The sequence below is a fragment of the Magallana gigas genome, chromosome 1 (assembly GCF_963853765.1).
Source record: "Magallana gigas chromosome 1, xbMagGiga1.1, whole genome shotgun sequence".
Lineage (NCBI taxonomy): Eukaryota > Metazoa > Mollusca > Bivalvia > Ostreida > Ostreidae > Magallana > Magallana gigas.
Window position 1 is genome coordinate 44,637,918 of NC_088853.1, and position 21,879 is coordinate 44,659,796.

The 21,879-nt window shown below is 32.6% G+C and overlaps 2 protein-coding genes across 2 annotated transcripts; one reads left to right on the plus strand and one right to left on the minus strand.

The window, feature by feature from the left end:
• The first annotated feature begins 2,687 nt into the window (after positions 1–2,687).
• Positions 2,688–7,184, plus strand: LOC117687443 (uncharacterized). The gene is made up of 3 exons (XM_066067988.1): positions 2,688–2,786; positions 3,976–5,866; positions 6,543–7,184. Exons 1-3 carry the CDS (start codon positions 2,784–2,786, stop codon positions 6,716–6,718), a joined length of 2,070 nt encoding a protein of 689 aa, XP_065924060.1. The 5' UTR covers positions 2,688–2,783; the 3' UTR covers positions 6,719–7,184.
• A 6,308-nt stretch (positions 7,185–13,492) lies between these two features.
• LOC105337706 (uncharacterized) lies at positions 13,493–19,695 on the minus strand. The gene is made up of 5 exons (XM_011442568.4): positions 19,615–19,695; positions 18,502–18,631; positions 17,719–17,856; positions 16,756–16,797; positions 13,493–13,725 (listed from the first exon to the last, which is right to left on the minus strand). Exons 1-5 carry the CDS (start codon positions 19,639–19,641, stop codon positions 13,550–13,552), a joined length of 513 nt encoding a protein of 170 aa, XP_011440870.4. The 5' UTR covers positions 19,642–19,695; the 3' UTR covers positions 13,493–13,549.
• Between the last annotated feature and the right edge of the window lie 2,184 nt (positions 19,696–21,879).

Sequence of the window (21,879 nt, forward strand, 5' to 3'; positions counted from 1 at the left end):
AACGTGTATAATTATGTGCGGTGTTTACTCGCGGATACATGTACCTTCTATCTCCCTCTCTTCAAAATCGGTTGATTCTCTACACATTGATCCACATTTATTTCAATCATACAACCGATTTATTCTACCGGTATATTTCTAATCCTTATGCCATATTTCCGCGATCTGATTTTATAAAACGTTAAAACACGTGAACACAAAGTTTTGTCTAAAGATGTTGCTACATATCCGTATGTCTGAAATTTATAGGCCAGATTAATTAGAATTTATCAATAGATCTAATTCTCAAATAAGATTTTAGAGTAACATAGCGATATTTTACAGCCGCTTTTAAATAAAAACAATACACAATGTCTCTGGCTCAAACAATTTCATTTGCCTGCCTTATGAACAAATAAATAACATGTAAAGGAATTAAAATGCTTTAATTCTCTTTAAGTAAAGCTCAAATCTTATATGTATCGAAGAAGAAAAGTGTGTTTCTGTTTTAAATTTTTTAGGACAATTTATTAATTATGGAGCATTTTCTTTTCTTAATTTTTTTTACTGCAGTGCTGGATATTCATCATGATATTGAAAACCTGATAGTTTTATTTATTAACGACCAATTAAAACAAAACAATCTGTACTACGAAATCAGATAATCTCATCTGAAAAGAAAACACACGTTCATATATGCAAACATAGCTAAAATTAAATCGATAAACTACTGTAAAATTACACTTGTTCTACACTGTGTGATGTCATAAATCCACAAAATCAAGAACGATAAGCGGGGAACAATTTTTTACAGGTGCTGAGTTTTCACGGTTATTTCTCAGTAATGCAAAGGCAGAAAAATCTTACTACACGTATTTTAGCATTCGCTTATACAAAGCTTTGTATTTATGAAAGAAAATCATAGTGTTAAAAATCGTTTCATATGACCTTTAAGCTTTAACGATGCGTTGTTTAGCCTATGAAATGTCAATTTCAATACAGATCGTTAGAATTAAGAATTTTTTTGATTGTTCATTGGTGTATTCTTTATACTTTTGTTGTTTATTTAAGATGATTATTTTTTAATCTACCGAAACTAATTCTACAATATGAAAGCGCGAACTCAAAGAACTTGCATGTACATAGACTTTCAAGTAGACTGTGGTTACCATGGCAACCCATACATGTACATAATATTATATGAAAAATTGGCTGTTCCATCTTTCTAACGTTTTTATCGTCAATAATACAAGAACCGACATGCAGTGCTAGCTTCATACTCAAATGAAAAACAAAAGAAAACATTTCATTGTTAAGAAAATTAATTAAATTGCGCGAGTAGCGATTTTCCATAACAAAAAAAAAACTACAATATTTTTCACCGAGAACCAGTCATCAAAAGTTTATGTTATATCATTTCCAGGGTAATCTTATTCATGATCGCGAACATTTGTCTCCGCGAACCAGTTCATATCCGATAAATCCCGAAATTAAGACGTCGCTAATAAAAGTTGGATTAGTTGCTAGTGAGAATCGTATAGGTGAACTTGTCGGTGAAATATTGTTTGATATTCATACGTCGTGAATTATTTTTGTGACTGTGTTTAAACAGGTGGCTTATTCTCTGTGGTGTGCTTTTTAACTAATAAAAAGGCTAAAAATAGCTTGTTTTTATTGTTTGTCATTTATACTACCATATTAAAAAAATTGACTCAAATTGTTGGCATTTAATACCGATAAATCGGATGAGTACTGTCTTTTGTTTTATATATTTAAACATCACTGGTACTTGAAGATAACCAATTTATTTTTATTTTTCCTGAAATATGCTTTGCTAATTAATAATCAACAAACATTTCTTTTAAAAAATTCCGAAAATCATATGGAATTTTTTTTAGGGGGTTTAACAATCTTGCGCGTGAGCATTGCATTTATATATAATTACGCTAAATCACCAATCGCAACTTTTCGGGCCTTTCCGGCAAGCTCGGAAAAATGATCTCTACCGGAAAGGCCTGAGAAGCTGCGATTGGCTAAATCACGGGAGTCTCATAAATTTTGGCAACACCAATTCGCATATTAGAAACAAAGTTTCTAAGAGAAATCGTAGTTTGTAATTCTACATAATTATTCCTTGTATAGACATAATCATTTTAAGCTGAAACCTTTTAATTCAGTGCAGAAAAACTTAAAGGGATAAATGTGCTACATCATACACATTTTACTTTACTCAATACCTTTTTTTATAAACATCAACATTAATTAAAATTTCCTTTACATTATGTGTTCAATTCAATTCAATCTATCTTTATATTTCATTTTATCAAACATTATTATATCACATTGATTTTTGGGGCACAATTCAATAAATAAATATGTTCTTCAAAACATCCATTGAATATATCCGATTTATAGAAATTGACATTTGCTATGGTGATTGTCATACATGTATTCACACATGTACATTCTGCAACAAAATATCACAAAATCAAATAGGTGACGTAATCAGCAACCTGGCTTGAATAAAGTGTAATAAAATCAATTTGATGACCATTTTAAATTGAATATATGTGTAGATTTTAGTTAAGTACGATTTAAGATTGTTTTTCTGTAGTAGTAAGCAATTTTTTACGAAGTGTTCGAGTAAACAATGACACGGGAGGAAGTATTACCTCATAAATAATCACAAAAACATCCGATGGTGGTGTTTTCTTCTTTGCATAAGACTACACAAACACATATATATAAGGCATATTAATGTAATTATAAGAGTCAGATAGTCTCTAGAGGAAGGATTTTTAAAAATGGTATGTATAACTGTATTATGATTATGTACATGTAATTATAGTCAACATTATTTCAATCCATACTTTTCGTATTTGAGTGATAAGAGTTTGTATGTTGTTCTTTTTAATATATTTTTGACAGTATAATAAACCAAGTGTTCATTAAAAATTTGAGAGAAAAGAATTCAAAGTTAATTAAATAAATAATCCATGCGCATGTTTTGCGAATATTAAACATTGAATAACCGCTTTTTCCCGCGCCCATTGGCGTTACTTTGGGTTTTTTTTACTCTTTTGTTTAATAAACTTGGTCCGATTTATATCAAATTTTGTGCACGCTGTCAAACTAAGGTTATGCTAAAAAAAAATGTGTATATTAATACACATTGTAGTAGTAATTTTCACGGTCAATTAAGCCATATTTAAATGCATATGAGAAAAGAATGAACAAAATTTGTTTACAAACTAAACTTGACATAAAAGGGTATCGCGTTGTTTCGCCTCATATTATAATTCGCCCATGGAGTCGAGGCAGATATGAATGTATCACAACTTTGATATCGCTATGAACAAAGTCAAAAATGAAATCAAAAATAAACCTGGGTACATTTCGTTCACTAATATTTCTGAATTTTGTTCTGTTTAAATCGATTCATAATACGCGGGTTTAATATACCTATCATTCGGGCGTCGATAACTAAAGGTTCCCTTTTGTAATCATGCCAATGATGCATTTTGGTATGGTTTTTTTTTGTGTTTCCATAAAGAGATTATTTTCATTAACTTCGAATATTTCTAACTTTGAAAGGAGACCGATCCTGCTGGTGTAAATAGGAGAAAATAATGGAAAATTATTTGATTTTGAAAAAGCCAAAAATCAGACCAGCCCTAATTTCATGCCGTCAAAAATGGAAGTTTACCTTTTTAAAAATTGAACTCCAATCTTTACGGAACCCGAAATGTAAAAACTGATATGGGCAAGCGATCATAAATATCTTTCTCTGTAAATAAGTAAACTGAACGTTCCAAAACCATTATACAATTGTAAATGTTAAATAAGTTTTTCAGTTTTTGGTTAGTTTTTTTTCTCAGAAAATCTGAGCTTAAATATCTAGGTCTGAAAAAACAAAATTTATTTGCCTTCAATATTTTTTTTTCAAACATTAGTTTTAGTTAATATGATTACTTTGATTTTTTTTTTACACCATAGTTGATCCAAAAGGTTCAAGCAACCTTGATTCTTCTTGCCATCCGGACATTTGTAGAAGCATTCGTTTGTAACGAAACCGTTGACTACTGCTCCACATCACTGACAATAGATTATGCTTTCACTATGATTGATCCAGAGAAAGGGCAGGTCTTTGCCAAAGATCGCAAGCTTTATGCGTATTCCGATCCCGACGTAGAAATTGCAGTTGAAAACGTCATTACCGCTGACGGATGGAATAATTCCACATTCCCGTTGTTGACAGCCAATCAGTCCATGCCTGGACCTCCAATTTTTTTGTACCAGAATCAGACCATAACCATCATTGTCCAGAATAATTTGCTAAACGAAGCCGTCACCATCCACTGGCATGGAATAGATCAGCTGGGGTCGCCAGCAATGGACGGAGTGGGGTTTGTCACCCAATGTCCTATTTTACCAGGCCAGTTCTTCAACTATACGTTCAAACCTCGTTTCTCTGGCTCTTATTGGTATCATTCCCATGTAGGCAACCAACGAGATATGGGTCTGTATGGGGCGTTCGTGGTATTAAAACAGGACGAAGAAGTTCCACTCGAAAACCAGTACATTATACAATTACAGGAATGGAACCACATGTATGACCCAAATACGTTACGTTCGGCAAATATAAAGAATACTGGTTCTTCCAAATCTATTCTTATAAATGGCAAAGGCGAGTTCGAAAACAACGAAGCACCACTGGAAGTCTTTACAGTAGATAAAAAGGGTAGCCATTTATTTCGGATGATAGGAGTTGGATCTGCAGATACGTTTCTGTTCTCGATTCCCGGAATACCTCTTATTGTTAAAGAAACGGACGGATATCCAGTCGTTCCTCAAAAAGTTGACAAAATCCTCATTTATCCTGCAGAGCGATACGACTTTGAACTTGACTTGGAAAATATATTGGTAGGAATGTACAACATAACTGTTCACATCTTTAAAGAAAGAAAATTTGAGACACAAGAAAATTTAGTAGGATTTGGTTTAATTAAGATAACAAATTCGTTATTAATTCCAGCTGCATTAACGTCAATAAAAAAGAAAATAAATAGTAGTATTCTTAATTGTCCATTTGGGAATTTTCCAGATGACGAGAACGTGACGTGTATACCAGTTTCTTTTTTACAGTCACAAAATGATAAGCGTTTCAATTTTGACGTACTGCGTCGTATCCCGGAATCTTTTACATTCTTTTTAAACTTTGGCTTTCCTAAAAGTGAGGGATATAGCTCCATAAATGGTCGGAGGTTTATTTTGCCAACTGTATCGGCTCTTTCGCAACCTTCAGAACTAGACACTTCCTGTGCAAACTGTACTGCCGAAACTTCATGCGAATGCACTCATGCACTCGATTTAAAATCAGGTTCAGAAAACATTATGGTCCTGTCGAACGTTGGAAACGGTGCAACCATTTCACATCCAATACACATGCATGGTCATACGTTTGAGGTACTTAAGATGGGTTTTCCAGCAGTCCTAACAAATGGTTCACTTATTCCAAACAACGACATACAATGTAGCCCAACACTTCCAAATGACAAAAGCCAATGTAATAACGCATCTTGGAGAAACGCAACCTGGGACGATTATCGAACTATTCCCGACATAAACCTTCTAAATCCAGTACGAAAAGACACCATTGTCGTTCCATATCATGGCTATGCAATAATAAGGATCAGGGCAACAAACCCTGGAGTTTGGTTTTTGCATTGCCATATCGATCGACATTTGATAAATGGTATGGCTCTGATGCTCAGAGAGGCAGTTGAATATATCTATATATTTGGCGATTTGCCAGAGGGGCTATCGACATGCCGTAACTTTGAGTTTCGTACATCGGCAAAACAGATATCTAATGACGAGCAAAGCGGTGAGTACTTTTTGTTGGGAAATAGTTTGTATTTATGATCGTAGTTAATTCTACAATTTAAGGTTTTCGGGATGTTATTACATGTAACTCTGATGGATGTCATGTTTTTCACAATGTTTATGTATAAAAATTTTTATACAGTGGTTTCATTAATATTCTCGGGTATCATTTTTCGTGGAAAAAGTGAAAATCACATGTTCAAGGATACGTAAATTCGTGGCCAATGATCCTTTCAGTACAAATTGATAGTAGATATTGCACTTCAATGGACATTTAATATCATGGAGAAACTTAAAAATGAAGTCCACGAAAATTGGTATTCAACGAATATTGATGAAACCACAGTAGTCTACATATAGATGCTTAGAAAAGATTGAACTCTCCTACTTTTTGTCGGCAGTCCCTTTTTTGTAAAGAAATTTTAAAAATAATTAAAGGTCTCGAATCACTCTAAATATGCCAGTTATTATGAAACTTTCAAAACATTGACCATTGAGTTGATCTTTGTACTGGTGTTCAAACATAACGTTGAGGACTGTTGTTTTAATTTTGTATCAATCAATGAAATTTCATTTCAGATGACAAAAATTTAAAATTGTCAAGTGTCCACTGCATTTTTAAAGACAGAGTTTAAGATTTGTTTTATTTTGCATTAACCAATGAAATTTCATTTCAGGTAACAACAATTATCCGGGGTCCAATCTGATTACTGGCTTGATTGTGACGTCAGTGTTTATACTACTGGCTCTCATCATAATTATCATATGTCTTCTTCTAAAAAATTTCGGTACCAAAAATGGTATTTTAAGGCTTCGAGAAGAGAGAGAGGATCACCAAATGAAGTCTATGTAGCGAAAGCGTTATTTTTATCCGGATTTATATGCCAGAGTTTGGAAAGTTTTTTGCAATTAGGTGTATAGGATGCAGGACGTTTCAACTTCAAATGAACCAATAGAGTTGCATGAAAACTAGTTACGAGTAATTTATTCAGCTGGTGCGATATCAAATGCATTATTCTAAGGTATCCTAAACTACGATATACACGTTACCAACATGACTAATCTAAAACAAAAACTAGCATTTTTAGGGGGGTTTTTTAAGTAATCAGATAAGGATGAAAAATGATTTCCTAAACAAACAGAATGTTAATTGATAATTTTCGTAAACATTGACTTAAACACTTCTGCTGCGAAAAAAATTGCAACCATCGCACAGTGCATTGATTTATTTCTTTATGCATGCATATCTTCACCTAATATGAAATTTTCAATGACTCAGAGATTGTAATAAACATGCTGTCATACCATAAATATCACACACACACACATATAAATATATATATATATATATATATATATATATATATATATATATATATATATATATATATATATATATATATATATATATATATATATATCCAAAGTCTCTTTTTCAATGAATAATAAGAAAAATTTAAAACACTTTCAAAATATTTCGACCGTGTTACCGGTCTTCATCAGTCATTTTTTTATTGTCTATAGTATTCATATAATATATAATTGTATATATATAAATTACATTTAAGCGTAACCATTTTTCAAAAAGTGTTTAAAGCGTTTTTTCCTAACTGCATCACAAGATAATCTAAACGTTAATGGTTTAATTACGTGAATTCATAAAATGCATTAATAAAGTTAACAAAGAGCCTACTTGATTTTTTTCCAGAGGCTGGGTAGTAATTTTGTTTACAAGGAGACTGTTGATAAAAGGTAGTATGTTAACATTTTATAACTATAAAACAGTTATAATTTGTGATACTTCGACTTTTTTCTCAGAAAACGTCCTCAGCAATTTGTTTATCAGCATTAAGAAAATTAGATTACCTAGATATAAATGAGCGAAAAGTCTTATTTGTCATGACAGCACTGCGTATTTCTTGTATTAGGTTATACGAGTTTAAAAGGTAAAAGAGGTTCGCTCCTCTCTTTTTGGGTAACTATTTTATGTCACCTCTTATCAAAAAATTGTGTATCATGTATTGGTTCTATTTGTATATTTTTATTTTACAATGCCAAATAAACCATATTGAATAAAATTGTGAAATTAGTAAGGAACTATATTTTGTGGCGGAAAGTTTTCTTGAAGAAAATGAACAATTTTCCTAACTCAATAGTTTTAGAGTACTGCTACTTTAGTATTTTGATATTTCTAACTATTGATATATTTTGGCATAATTAGCTAATAAGTCAAGAAAAAATTCACTTTTTTTTTTATTTTTCTTTAAAAAATTTTAATTTCAATAATTTTTACCTAAAATTATCTTATTTCATGTCATACTTCATTTTTTTTTTTTAGATGTGACCCCTGCTGTTTTTGATACTTTTATATGGTGCATTAAATGTATGTCTATTTGTATGCAAAGTTTTGGAAAGTTGGCATTACAATCATTTTTTTATATTTTCGTTATAATTTCTTTACTCCAAAACTCTGTAAAAATCTTAACATTTGCTGTTGTATTCATTATGTACTGGCATTTGAAGCCATCAGTAAAGCAAGGGTTTTTAAACTTTGACTTGGATATTACTTTAATGGTCACTGCATGTTTTCAACTTCATACTGTGTTGAAATTATAACTAAATGATAGTATAAACTATAAATATTTGTTTGATTTTTTCAAATTTAAGCTATAATTTCAGGAAAACAATCATTTCTATTTGGACCCCATATTTCCGAAAAATGGCACGTGACAAAGGTCACAAATAAGAAATGAATGAACATTTTAGGTTCCAATCTTATATCCATTATGTTTTTGGATTATTAACAATACTAGTTTTTCAGGTGCCAACCTCCTTAATATCTTTCTAGTTATAATTTTGGTTGCCATGTACTAGTATTATGAGGGATTTCATATTTCATATTTCATTTTCATATCTGCTAAAGACGTGAATGCCTCTTCTTGTTGCGGAATTCATTTTTTGTCTCTAGCTTGAAAAAAGCAGCCGTAGTGGATTATCTTGAACAGTTCTTTAAAGTTCATGCTAGTTTAGAATTTTTAGCATACTAGGCCCATTTTTTTTTGGGGGGGGGGGGGGTTCTTTAAAATTGAACGAGATCATCACTGCAGGTGTGTGGTTTCTAGGACTAGGTCGGCTCTTCTTCCGGTGATCACTTTTGTTGTTGAGTAATTAAAGAAAAAACCGCATAGGATGCGTACGGATTTCCTTCGATACGATACAGCAAGTGGTTTGTACTTGCCACGAACTGCGTTATCAGCATATTTTTTTTCCTAGTCTTTAAAACAAACTCACAAATATATATATATCTATCAAATGTGTTCTATGCAATTTCACCAAATATTTTAAACATACGATTGAATTGATTGATTAATTGATAAAACACAGGTCGATCTTATGGCTGAAAACTCTGAATAGTATTAGTTGGAGGTGATGTATAGAGGTATCGGGATATTTTCGCAAAGGTCAAGCTCAACAATAATCAACGTGCGAGGATCATGCTTAACAATGCTAAGGTGATAAAAAGCGTTGGAAAACCAATCGAATTTATAGGTTATGAATAAAAAACATTCACCATAAAAACAGCTTTCATGCAAACAGATTGTTTCCGATGATGAATTTCTAAACTGCTATGACTGCTTCCGTTTCGCAATGATGTCAACTTAAACAGTCAAATAGAATATTAGTAAAAAGGAAATACCCACTTCCACAGTAATTTTCAAGCAGACTTTCACAATCAATAATGGCCACATTTTTTTTACAAACGGAGTTTTGGCTCAATCTAGTCTTAAAAGGTAGTATTGTAGAATCATTTGAATTCATAATGGCTCAATTTTCGTGGCATTCGTGGGTACCCGGCAGTCTCTCTCTCTCTCTCTCTCTCTCTCTCTCTCTCTCTCTCTCTCTCTAGAGCGAGAGAGAGGGTAGTGTGGAGAGAGAGAGAGAGAGAGAGAAAACAGCAAACTTTAACAATATAACTTGAGGTGTTAATATATGTCCCAAAAACTTTTTTTTCTTAATTAGTAAAGTATTTTAGACTAATCATGGATTATTTTCTAAGCTCCATTGTCAACTTTGAGTATACGGATGATTTCTTTGTGCACAAATTTGACAATAAATTATCACTTTTCATACGTTGCATTAATTGTTTTACTTTTAGCTCACCTGAACCGAAGGTTCAATGTACTTTTAGCTAAATATGCAAGATTGTGATGATCAAGATACCGGTAAATAAAATTGCATCACCCAATTGATGAAAAAGTCAAAGCTGAACAAAAAAAAATAACGCACCGCTTCGGTTATTTAGTTTCCCTAGTAAATATCCCATACTGTAAAAAGAAACCTTTACTTGAATCTAAACTAAAGTTGTGTTTAATAATGATAATAAAAGATGAATTATAAATAACATTCTACCATACTAGACAATAGGTACGAAAATGAAGCAATGACCCTCAGCTTCGTCCATTACCCATTCATGGCTAACATTTTTTCAGTCAGAATTATACTCGTGAATGGTGAGCCTCTTTTAACTTAAAACTCTTGCTCAGTATTGCTTATTACATCTTTTATAAATTTTTTATGTCATTTTCATTTAAAATTTTGAATCATTTTACATGCCTAAGGTTAACATTTTTATAAAAATATTGCTATTACTAGCTTCCATTGCCTGCACTCTTTCGGATAACGAAACTTTTAAACCTAAGCTACGAAGTCATGGTTTACTGGAATTTGAAGAGGTTTTAAGAAGTGAAAATTCAAAAAAATAATCTCGTAGGCCTGTTTAAAATCACATGTTTTCAACAACAGACCTTATTGTTTTTTGGTCAAATAAATTGGATGGAATTTTAATTTTTAAAAATATATTTACATCGTGTTAAAATGACATCAGACCGATTCTAAAACATGATAGCTAGGTAAGTCTTGCAAATCTGCGTCTGCTGACATCTTTCTTGAATCGATTGGATGGATTTATTTTTCTCAAAATCATAAATTAATTTAAATCATTTTAAAATGACCTCATACAAATTGTAATGATAATATCTAAATTGCTCTTGTACATGTATTTCAACGTCTGATTGCATCTTCTTTGAATTGATTCCATGGATTTTTTATTCTTTAATTCATTAAAATTGAGAGAAAATTTTGTTTAAAAATATCCCGTAAGCCCTTTTAAATTATCTTTATCTGTTTTCAACAATAGACGTTATTGTTTTATAATTTAATTCTGGTTGTAACGCGCCATTTCATTGGATAGAAAAATTTAAGAATGTCACACATGCCACATAATATACTAATCATTGAAATATTTCAAGAACCAGTTGGGTTTAAACAGAATCATGTTAAAAAAAAAACACCATAATTGCCATTTATTTGAAATGATCGTTAAAGTTTCTTAGAGTTACTGTATTAAAGCCTTGTTATCATTTTTAAAAATTAAAAATTAAAATTAAAATAAAATAATTGAAGTCAAGAATTGATTTTTCTGATAAATTGTAAGCTTTATTAAATATCTGGTATCATTAGGAAATGTTCTGACAAACTGTAAATAGATTGACTATATTTGATACAAGTGTATGGCATCTTAACAAGGGGTTTAAATCTCAAAATTAGGAAAGTCAAAGTACTGAAAAGCGCTCACCTAACTTGGTTTTAAAGGAAATTTACTTTGTGCAAGCTTGGTTTATAGTTAGAAATGAGATTTATTGACATAATGTTAATTAATATCAATTGAAAGTATCCAATGCCAGAAGGGTCAAAATGGCGTTGAGGTTGTACTCATCCGAATGTATCCTTATTCAATTTAATTTTGATTAAGAAAATTTAGTAAAAATTACGTTTCTTTTAAATATACATCTTTATTATGATTTATTATATACACTAAAGTTAATTTAAATCAGAGCTGGACACGACTTGTAAATGGACACGTGTCTGAATCATGATATATAAAAGCCTTTGATTTTGCTACACTTTATGTCACATCTTGACCTTGTTTTGCGACGTATTAAACACTTTTTTTGTGTCTAATGTTTGCACTTTTATATTGTTGTTATATGTGCACTTTCTTTATATATGTATTGCATTGGTTATTATTATTGATGTTAAGAATCTTCTTGCGCATATTATATGTACTGCATTTAGCTGGTAAGTTGTTAATCTGAATAACAAACGTAAGCGACGTAAAATATACGTCCACAGAGACAGATGAGATCTACTATTCAAACTAAAGAGACAAGTTTGTAGCAGTGTACACCTACTGGTATTCAATGCGACGATGCGCAGTTTGACTTAAAAAGAATACTGACCAGTTTCATAACTCTTCGAATTTCTCTAACGCATTTGAAGATTCGTCACAACTGAATTAATCAGCCCGCGGGCTGACTAATCACTGCGTAGCAGCCCCTGCAATGATGTACATAAGCCCTGCACAATATACAGTCTAGATATGTTCGTAAACCCCTGAAACTGGTTCCCAAAACCAGTTTAAATGATGTATATTTCTGCTCATAGTGGGCAGTTATTCGATGCACCGGAAGTAGAAGTCTAACGACAATAAAGCGCTGAGCTATGCTTAGCGCTCTAAAAAAACGTAAACGCCCTGCTTCTACTGGATATGGACTTTACATGAATGCTCTAACTATAATAGATATAAGAAACAAAAGAACAAAGATTTTTTTTAGCCAGGAAACATATATACGGCATATATATCTTTAAAACGGGTTAATGTTCATATCTCAGATTTCAAAAACATGCAGGAAATACCATTTTTGTCAGAGGAAAGATATCTCTTTAAAGAAACATAAAGCAAATCAATTTTTGTACTGGACGACAATAATTTAATTTCGCTCCAATTAAGGTTTCTTAACAGCCCTTTTTACAAAACTTTACCGACAAGAAATTTAAAAACCATGATATTTTTGTCATTTTAATAGAAAATAACATTTTCGTTAAAAAAAATTCTCCATGAAAATTGCAGCTCATATTGCTTTAAATGTATCACCTTTTAAGCACTTAATTTTTTATTTTGATATCGTCGGTCCTTTAACACACTAGGCCGTCCAGACAAATTGAATACCGCGAATTATGGATCTACCATGTTACATTTGGTATGTTTCTGACACTGCAATGACAGTTACATGTGTATTTAATTTTTTTTGGAAACACAAAATTGTTTTAAGTGCATTAAAAAACTGCAGATGCAGAACAACACTGGTACACTGGTCAAGAGCATTGTATTCGAAAACATGTAGATAAATTTCTGTACTGGATCCGTTATTTAAGCTGCAGTGGTCGTTTATATAGGAATAATCTCCGTTACTCGGTCTTTAGGAGTGTTGATTTGACAACGGTTTTGTAAAAAAGATTTTGCTTCGATAAGTTTGTAATCAAGCTTTGGATTACACTGCATTAAAGATGTCAGGTGGCGTAGAATTGATGATATACCATAATATTGAGGCAAAAATATTTCGATTTTTTTAGACCCCATTGCTAAATTGGAGCATAAAATACTGATTTAATAAAGGGCACAAAAAACAAAGTCTTCAGTCACAGCACAACTGAGGTAAATTTGAAGTTTAAGAATATTTGATACACTTCGTTACAAATTTAAATGTTATTGCCAGTGTCTAAAAGACCACCAAAAAAAGAGACAAAACATCAAAACGACAACAATTCTGATTTCTTATCATCTTTATACTGGACGCGGGAACCCAAAAACACAAACTCCAGTGTTTTCATCAAATTGGCAGAGGTTGTTATTATTACATGCAGTTTCATCATCTAATAATTCTGCACAAACAATACAGTCAGCTTTAACATTGGTTGGTGCCCACCTTTCGCAATTTGCTGTGATGGTTGCTCCGATAACTGAAATGTCAAAAAGTAAAACATCACATATGCCACAAATGAGAACCCTCTAGAAAAATGCTTATGTTTAAATAATAATTATGTGGGTGTTACCTTACACAATAGACTTTTAAGCTGAAATTATATGTATACTATATATTCGAGTTTTATATATACTGAACCGTTTCCTTTTATTGATAGCAAGTTTGACTGAACGGAATCAGAATTGATGTAACGATCTTTATATCATCCAAAATGTAGTGAGACTTAACTCGAAGTAAATAGAACGTGGTCCTTAAATGTTCTGACGATTATTCACCGTAGATACATAAAATACTGAAACCCACTCTATGACTATAATAGATCACAGGTTGGTTTATTACCTAATCAAGAGGATTTTGTTGTTTTATTACAGATTAAATATTTTCATCTATTTTGTACGTATATTCAGGTTGGAAAGTGTTCTATTGAACTGCTGGTCAATAGATTGCGATCTATCAGACCGCTGGTCAATAGATTGCGATCTATCAGACCGCCGGTCAATAGACTGTGATCTATTGGACCGCCGGTCAATAGACTGCGATCTATTGGACTGGCAACGTATTTTAGAAAAAGTTTAATTACTACAAAATTAAATATAACTTTATTATGTTTTTTTTACTATTTTTCTTAAAATTTATTAAGTAATTCTTGGTATTGGTTAACAATGACCTGAATGCATAATGGCATGATAACCTTCTGTAATTTAAAATTGTGAACACCAAATTCTAAACGGAATTAGGTAATAAAACAATTATTATTTAATGCCTGAACAGTCAATAGATCCTATGTTTTTCCCTTGATGCAGGGAACAGCTCAGTATGATCTATTGCCCTCGACCGTTGGCCTCGGGCAATATATCATATTGAGCTGTTCCCTGCACCTCAGGGGAAATATTCGGGTCTATTGACTGCTCAAGCATTAAATTATTGTATAATATTTCACTTAAACATCACAGATATGCATTTTTTATGTAGAATATAGGGGGTTGCCCTTTTCATCGTTATGATTAATTTGAAATATTTCAAAAACCAGTTCGAAGAAAACAGAATTATGCTGAAGAAAAAAACCATTAATTGGAAATTATATGGAATGATCGATAAACTTACTTAGAATTATAAGAGCGTCTTTATCATTTTTAAAAGTTGAGGTCAAGAATCTTTGTCTTTCTGATAAAGTGTACTCTATATTTAATATAAGCTATTGGTACTGTAAACAAATTATCTATATCCAATACAAGTGTATGTGATCTTTAAAAGGGGTTCATATCTCAAACGAACAGGACCATTCATCTACTAGATGTAGACTTTACATGAATGTTCTCATTGTAATACGTTTAAGGAACAAAACAACAAAGAATAGCCCGGAAACATATATACCCTAAAACCTTCATAATCAACCGGATTTAATAATAAGCCGGTTCTGAAAATAAGCAACCTATTTTGTGCATTGAACACTAATGAAAGTAAAATATTGTATGTACACAGTATTATTCCAATTATTTTGTTATTTTGTTATAAAATTTCTTGACATTTATGAAAAATAATGACAGTTAATTTTCTTTTAACTCTTATGGATGTTTCCCTGGATATCCAATGTTTAGAACAAACAAATTGTTAACAATCGATCGATCACAATTCATAGTTCTGATAGTAAGCCAGGGATTATGCTCTAACCACTAACCCTACTTTTGTTTGGATAAGCTGCAATTTGAAAATAAGAGGGGTTTTAAAATAACCCCCCCCCCCCTCCCGTTGGTGATGAAGTTGAATTCAGTTTATTTCAGTTTCGTATTTGTTTGAGTGAATAGTTGTAATTTTGGGCTTAATTGTTTTCCATATATTCAATGTGTTCGTAGAGTGTTCGTAGTAGGGATATCTTTTGCATATTTTTAGCATAACCGATTGGGTCAGTTAGAGAGTCGTGGCTGCTTGTGATGTGTGCGGCCGCGTTGCTGAATTTGTCCTCCAGATTGTAATTGATGACGATTTCAGATTTTAGTCTGGTAGAAATGTTGTAAATCTTTTTGGGCATTTTCTTTTCTCCTGCCGGTAAGTTTTGGTATATATTTTGTCAGTTTCATGTTATATTTACGGGGTATGGTCTTTTTGTTTCGTTGTATTAGTAAATGTGACTATAAGTATTAGAATAGGTAATTATTGTTTCAGTGCAGTGAGGATTATAGCGTTAAACCAGGTGTGTCCGTAATGAGCATAGTATATGAGTCAGAACTGGGACCGTCAAACATTAATGGAGCAAGGCGTGACGCAAGTGGAACGTACGTGAGCCCGTGGAGGATGAATGTTAATGGTCAGGAGGCCCTGTGTGGATAGTATTCCAGTGAGAAACCTTCGAGTCTGGAGACGGGACATTTTGTTTACGGGTTCTGTGTGCTATTGAGGCCCAGTGGTGACTTTTTTAAGGGTGGCTGTTGCAATTATTTGAAGCCAACTTTCAGTTCTATTTAATAACTGAATGATATATTAGGTCAGCTAGTGGTAACAGTTACGTATTCAATTACAGATAATAATCCAATTTATTTTTTCTGTGAAAGTACATATAACAGTATTATTTTACATACTGTTATAGCAATAATTAGCATTTATTTGTTTCATATAAATACTGACAATTGAATGTGTTCAAAGTTAATCCCACTATTGTTTCATTGTCAGTGTTATTTGATTTACAATTTAAAGTTATATTTCGTTCTTAGTGAGAGTGAAGGTGCGTGTTTGTGAGTGTGAGTATTTTCATATTCTGTTATTTTAATTTCATTTTTGGTTAAATAAAATCATTTTGTTTTGTTTATTCTTATGTTTGTCGTTTTGTCCATCACCACCACAAAATCCAAAAAGAACTTCATTACAACTTTCTAACCAAAACTTAAAATAGACCGCGGCTTATTTTCAATATATCGGGGTATGGCATCTTTAGAAGAGGTTCATATCTCGGATTTCAGAAACGTGCAGTGTCTAATCATCTACTAGATTTTATTATAATAAATTCACGTACGCTCCAATGCCTCCTGAGCCTCCTGAAGTGTCCTTTCCAACTCTGCAGAAAACAAAACACAAATATTTCAGTAATGCAGCTGCACCAGCAACAAAAGAATCGATAATTGAACAACGAATATTAATCATTTAATATATAGCAACCTAGCCCATTTTTAATTTTGTACATTCAATTAAAATAGTTATTTTCATCGAATTGAATTTATCCCAATAGGAGATGGTCTTCTGGTTGCCTTTTTGTAAAAATGTTTTTAACAAATTAGCTTCAACCATATGTGCATACACAAACTTGATAAAGAACTTCTGTTTTGCTCAACTTTATGATTACTCTAAAAAAAAAACTAGTTACCAAATGTACAATCGTTCATGGATATACTGTGTATATTTTACAAACAAAATTACAACAGAACTCGTAAGAAGACTTCGTTAAGAATCTAATCCAAATGACGTATCTGGACACAATTGTATTATTTAAAAAGAAAAAAATATATATACAAAATTAAAGCAAAGCTCGAATTATTCCTGATACGATTTAACAACTTAACTAAATAATAGAATAAACGATTTAATAAAAAGTTGAATTATTATATATATTTACGACTTAACAAATCTACAAATTGTTTCGTGCCTACAACGTATATTTAGCATACAAAAATAAACAAATTAAGAACATCAAAGCAGTTAATCTTTTAAATACTTAACTACTAGTATTCAAATATTCTGCAATAATAAAAGGACTCTTTTGGATGGGGGAAAGACTTTGCAGTTAAGTTGAAACGAGTTAGAGCAATATCAAACGCCCCAAAACATATTGTTAAAAAAGAAACAATGAAATAAAAAGACAAATAACAAGGCAAAGTCTTCTGTTTCCCAGAAGACCTTACCAAATGAATACGTTGTGTCTAATGATGCTTATAAATCGTTGTGGTTTTTCCGAAATATCAGCTAAGAACACAATTCTTACCTCCTTTCTCCTCTTCGCATCTTTGTCTTTCCTCTTCAAGGATATCGTTGCATGATTCTCCTGGACCTTGAGTTGTTCCCTTGGAATAGCAGTCCTTGGATATTTTCAAGCTAGACATCGCCGTCAGCGCGGCACTTGCTGTTAAATGTAAAACCAAATCCATAGCAGACATTTAAAACATACAGTGTGATAAAAGTATAACATATAGGGCATTAAAAGATACAATACAGTGTGTAATAACAGATATAAAATATAGTGTAATAACAGATATAACACATAGTGTAATAACAAATATAACATATGGTGTAATAACATATGTAACACATAGTTTAATAACAGATTTAGCATATAGTGTTATAACAGATATAACACATGATGTAATAATAGATATAACATATAGTGTAGTGTAACAAAGCTAACAGCTGGACGAGTTTTTTGCAAAGTTCCATAGCTGCCTACCTCCTCTCTGATTTGGGTCTGCTTTAAGAGATCCTCATTAATCCAGAAATAACTATTTCCCTGATTTTTTTCTCATTAGTGAAAGAAATTTTAGACTATAGAAAGGAGATATATTTTACATAGCATTCAATATTTTTTTTATTCAAATATATAGTTTCGTGATTCTTTGACCAATTTTTCTCCCAGTTTAGTAACCCCCATGAAAAAAAGACGTGATAGTTCAAAGTTGCAACGTCTTTGAAATGTGAACCATAGAAATGTCCAAACTTGCCAACAACGTGATGCCAGAAAAAAAGAAAACCCTAAAATGAGCAATGTCAAAACCTGCAAGGGCCATGACTCCGATAGAACCGGCTGCTGCAACAAGGCTACCGGAAGTTATGTCGGACTGTGCTGGGTAGGGGCGCTGACCATGACACACAGGAAACAACATCACTGCACCAATCAACAACGTCTTTATCCAAGAAACAAGAATCTTGATGTAATTGCATCTAAATACTTATTTTCTTGCAAAGATATGCCTATAAAGTGCTTTCTGGATTTAAACAGTTTTTTTACATCTTGTGATATGTACAGTTTCCAACATTATGATAATATTTACATTTACCGTGTATGATTCCCTGTATTTCTTTCGGAAACTAATTGTTATTTAATAGCTCTATAGAAACAACCAGACTAAGATATACGCGCCCCGTTTAACGATTGGTCGAAACCTACAGCGATCTTTGAAAAATCACGGACTGCACGAAATAGTCATGATGAGGTCAGACTCAAATTCCGATAGGAGACTATTCATTTTAGCTATTATACTGATGTACATTAACAGTAATTCGGATAATTTTACTTACTTTTTACAGTCAGTTTATTAATTTGTTAAATGAAAGATGTAAGAACGCAATCTTTGATGATGCATGCGGGTTATGAAGGTAGCGATCATTGCAGAAAAAAATTAACATAACCCGCTAACACGGGTTATGTATTTTTTCGGCAATGTCGCCACCTTCATATCCCGCATGAATTAAAGAGAGAAAGCACTTTAATGATTAATCAATTGCATTTTTATCGTTGACGACATAATTCAATCTAACACGATGTTGAGTATGCTATACAGATAATTAACTATGAACTTCCATAAGCAGAATACGGTTATTAGCTTTTCTGGAATGGTAAGCTGTATCATGCCGGTTTAAAGGGATTTTTAAGAAACAAAAACAAACTGTTCAGAGAATTCAACTAATTCAAGCAAAACAGGTATCTGAGCTCTTTAAAACAAACTCCAAGGTACATGTATGCTACAAATTTGACCTTTAAAGGTATGGAGTTTAAGGCAAGTTGTATGACATAATTTGATGGTTGAGTTTAACTGATACTGAACAAAATCAAAAACAAAATGTTATAAAGAAAAAAGCTTGATTTTAAATGATAAGAAAACTTAACCTGTTTTAGAATGATATCCGTATGCATCTCTGATGTGCTCAGTCTGCCGAATATAAAGGATATATAGATACATGCATGTATATATAGTGTACACTGGTACACACAAGACTAATGGACGGATCAATAAAGATGTTTTTCATTGGTTTAAACAAACACCTATTAGTAAGTGACTTGTAAACACTTCGTCTACCTGTAAAATGTACTATGTAGTGCAGCGGATTTCATTCAGCAGAGTTTGATTGGTTAAGTCATCCAGTACATACATGTTCGAATATACTGACATCACTCGCACCTCATAGTTTTATGTGGGACAACCTGCACACCTTCTTTTTCGCCAGACGCCATTTTAGACAGCCGTTCATAATATATTATAATTTATTCAGAAATAGAACATTGGACAATTCAGCCCACCAGTTTAGATAATCCACATATTACAATATCATATGAACTTTGGAGTCTAAATGGGGGGGGGGGTGTAAACACCCCTTATCAAGTGTTTTACAGTTTCAACAGTTCCATACATTACAAAGAGTAAATTAAATGTAAAGTTGCATATTATATACGAATTTGAAAATACACTCTTGAGTCAACAATTATTACACATAACTAGAGGCATAATTATCTATACAGAAGAAATTACCAAACACAAGTAATTGTGTAATTAGATTTTTATTGTTTGGCGTTTTTGGTCATGGCAATAAAAGCAGCAAGGGTTGCCAAGCAGGGCAGACCCAACAACAAAGCAGCAAGTACAATCAATATGAGCAGCACAAATATTTTTTGCTATTTCGGGTTGACTGCAAACAGCTATAGTTTGAAAATTTGAATGTTTATAATAAAAGTTAATATCAGCAGCAATTGTAGTTTGAACATTTGAATGTTTATAGTAAAAATGCAATATGGTAGCAGCAGCAGCAACAAGCACAAAATGAGCAGCAGCATAAATCAATAGCATTTGACTGTTCCGGGTTAACCGCGAACAATATATTTGTTAATTATTTCCACAAACTTGTCACATCACTTAATGGACGGGCGCACATGCCACATGACCTTCAACTGAAGGTTTAAGGTCACCCCACAAGGGGAGCCTAATTCAACTGACCCACGACCAAAAACCCATTTAGTAAATTTATGATTATAATGCTTAGGGATACCCTATTTAGTATTAAGTTGCATTGTTTGTATGTGAAATAACCCTTTATTGGCGTTTGTCTGGAAATACTGTCCCAAGCGCTTTTTGGAAATAATTAAGGCCCTCCTGAATGTCACTCAAGAATTTGTTGTTACCCAAAGGATTGAGATGCACATTGTCATTGCCGAAAAACTGGTTGATGTTCCTAAAATTATCTGGGTGCTTAATATATGCCCCCTAACTCCTATATTTGACATGCTGTTGCCCTATTGAAGCGGTTACGATTCCTCTCCATAGCTTCAAGGTCTGAAGAATATCTATAAGACTTAATATTTGAGACCAAACTAACTTAGTCTTTGGTAGGAGCTCAGCTAGGCTGGTTATGTTCCCGGACATATGTTCTATCAATTCAGCGAGGGGCCAGTCAGGGTCACCTAAATCATTCCACCCACAATGAATAACAAGGGTGACATGTGGGCAAATTTGTGATTTCCATCTCCCTGCCTCTCTAACAGAATCTGAATGGCAACCTTGCTGATAGCAGCGGTGGCAGCCCCTATCCAAAAAGAATGTGCTTTGTATCGATGGCCATGCAGTCCTAGAGCATTAGTGGCTTTATTTAACAATGCTGAGATCTGAAATCTAGTGAGTGGGCTACCATCAGAATGACAGAATACTGGACCGTTAATTCGAGGCCCCATGGACAAAAAGGCTAACATATAATTTATTGGACAATGAAAACTGGAAGATTTTTTAATGCAAATAGTTACCCCTCTGCCATATTGGTCGTTCTTTGATTGTCTGATGGTTAAAAAACATGTTGGAATTATCTAGGGAAAAATTGATGTCCGATATATTAATAATAGTGGCTGGACTATTGCCTTTGGAAATTGCTAATTCCCCAACTCTTAAAAAACCAAAAATGCTAACATATATGCAGTTTGAAAAAGATGAGACTCTTACCGGTTAGTACAAACTGAAGGTAACACTTGAACAATTTTGATGTCATATTTTTTAAACTGTGGGCACTAAAATCAAAATGAAAATTATGAAAAAACTTCATATGTATATTTGTACAAATAAAACAAAGAATTACAGTAAAACGACAATGTTCATTTAAGGGGGCCATTTTA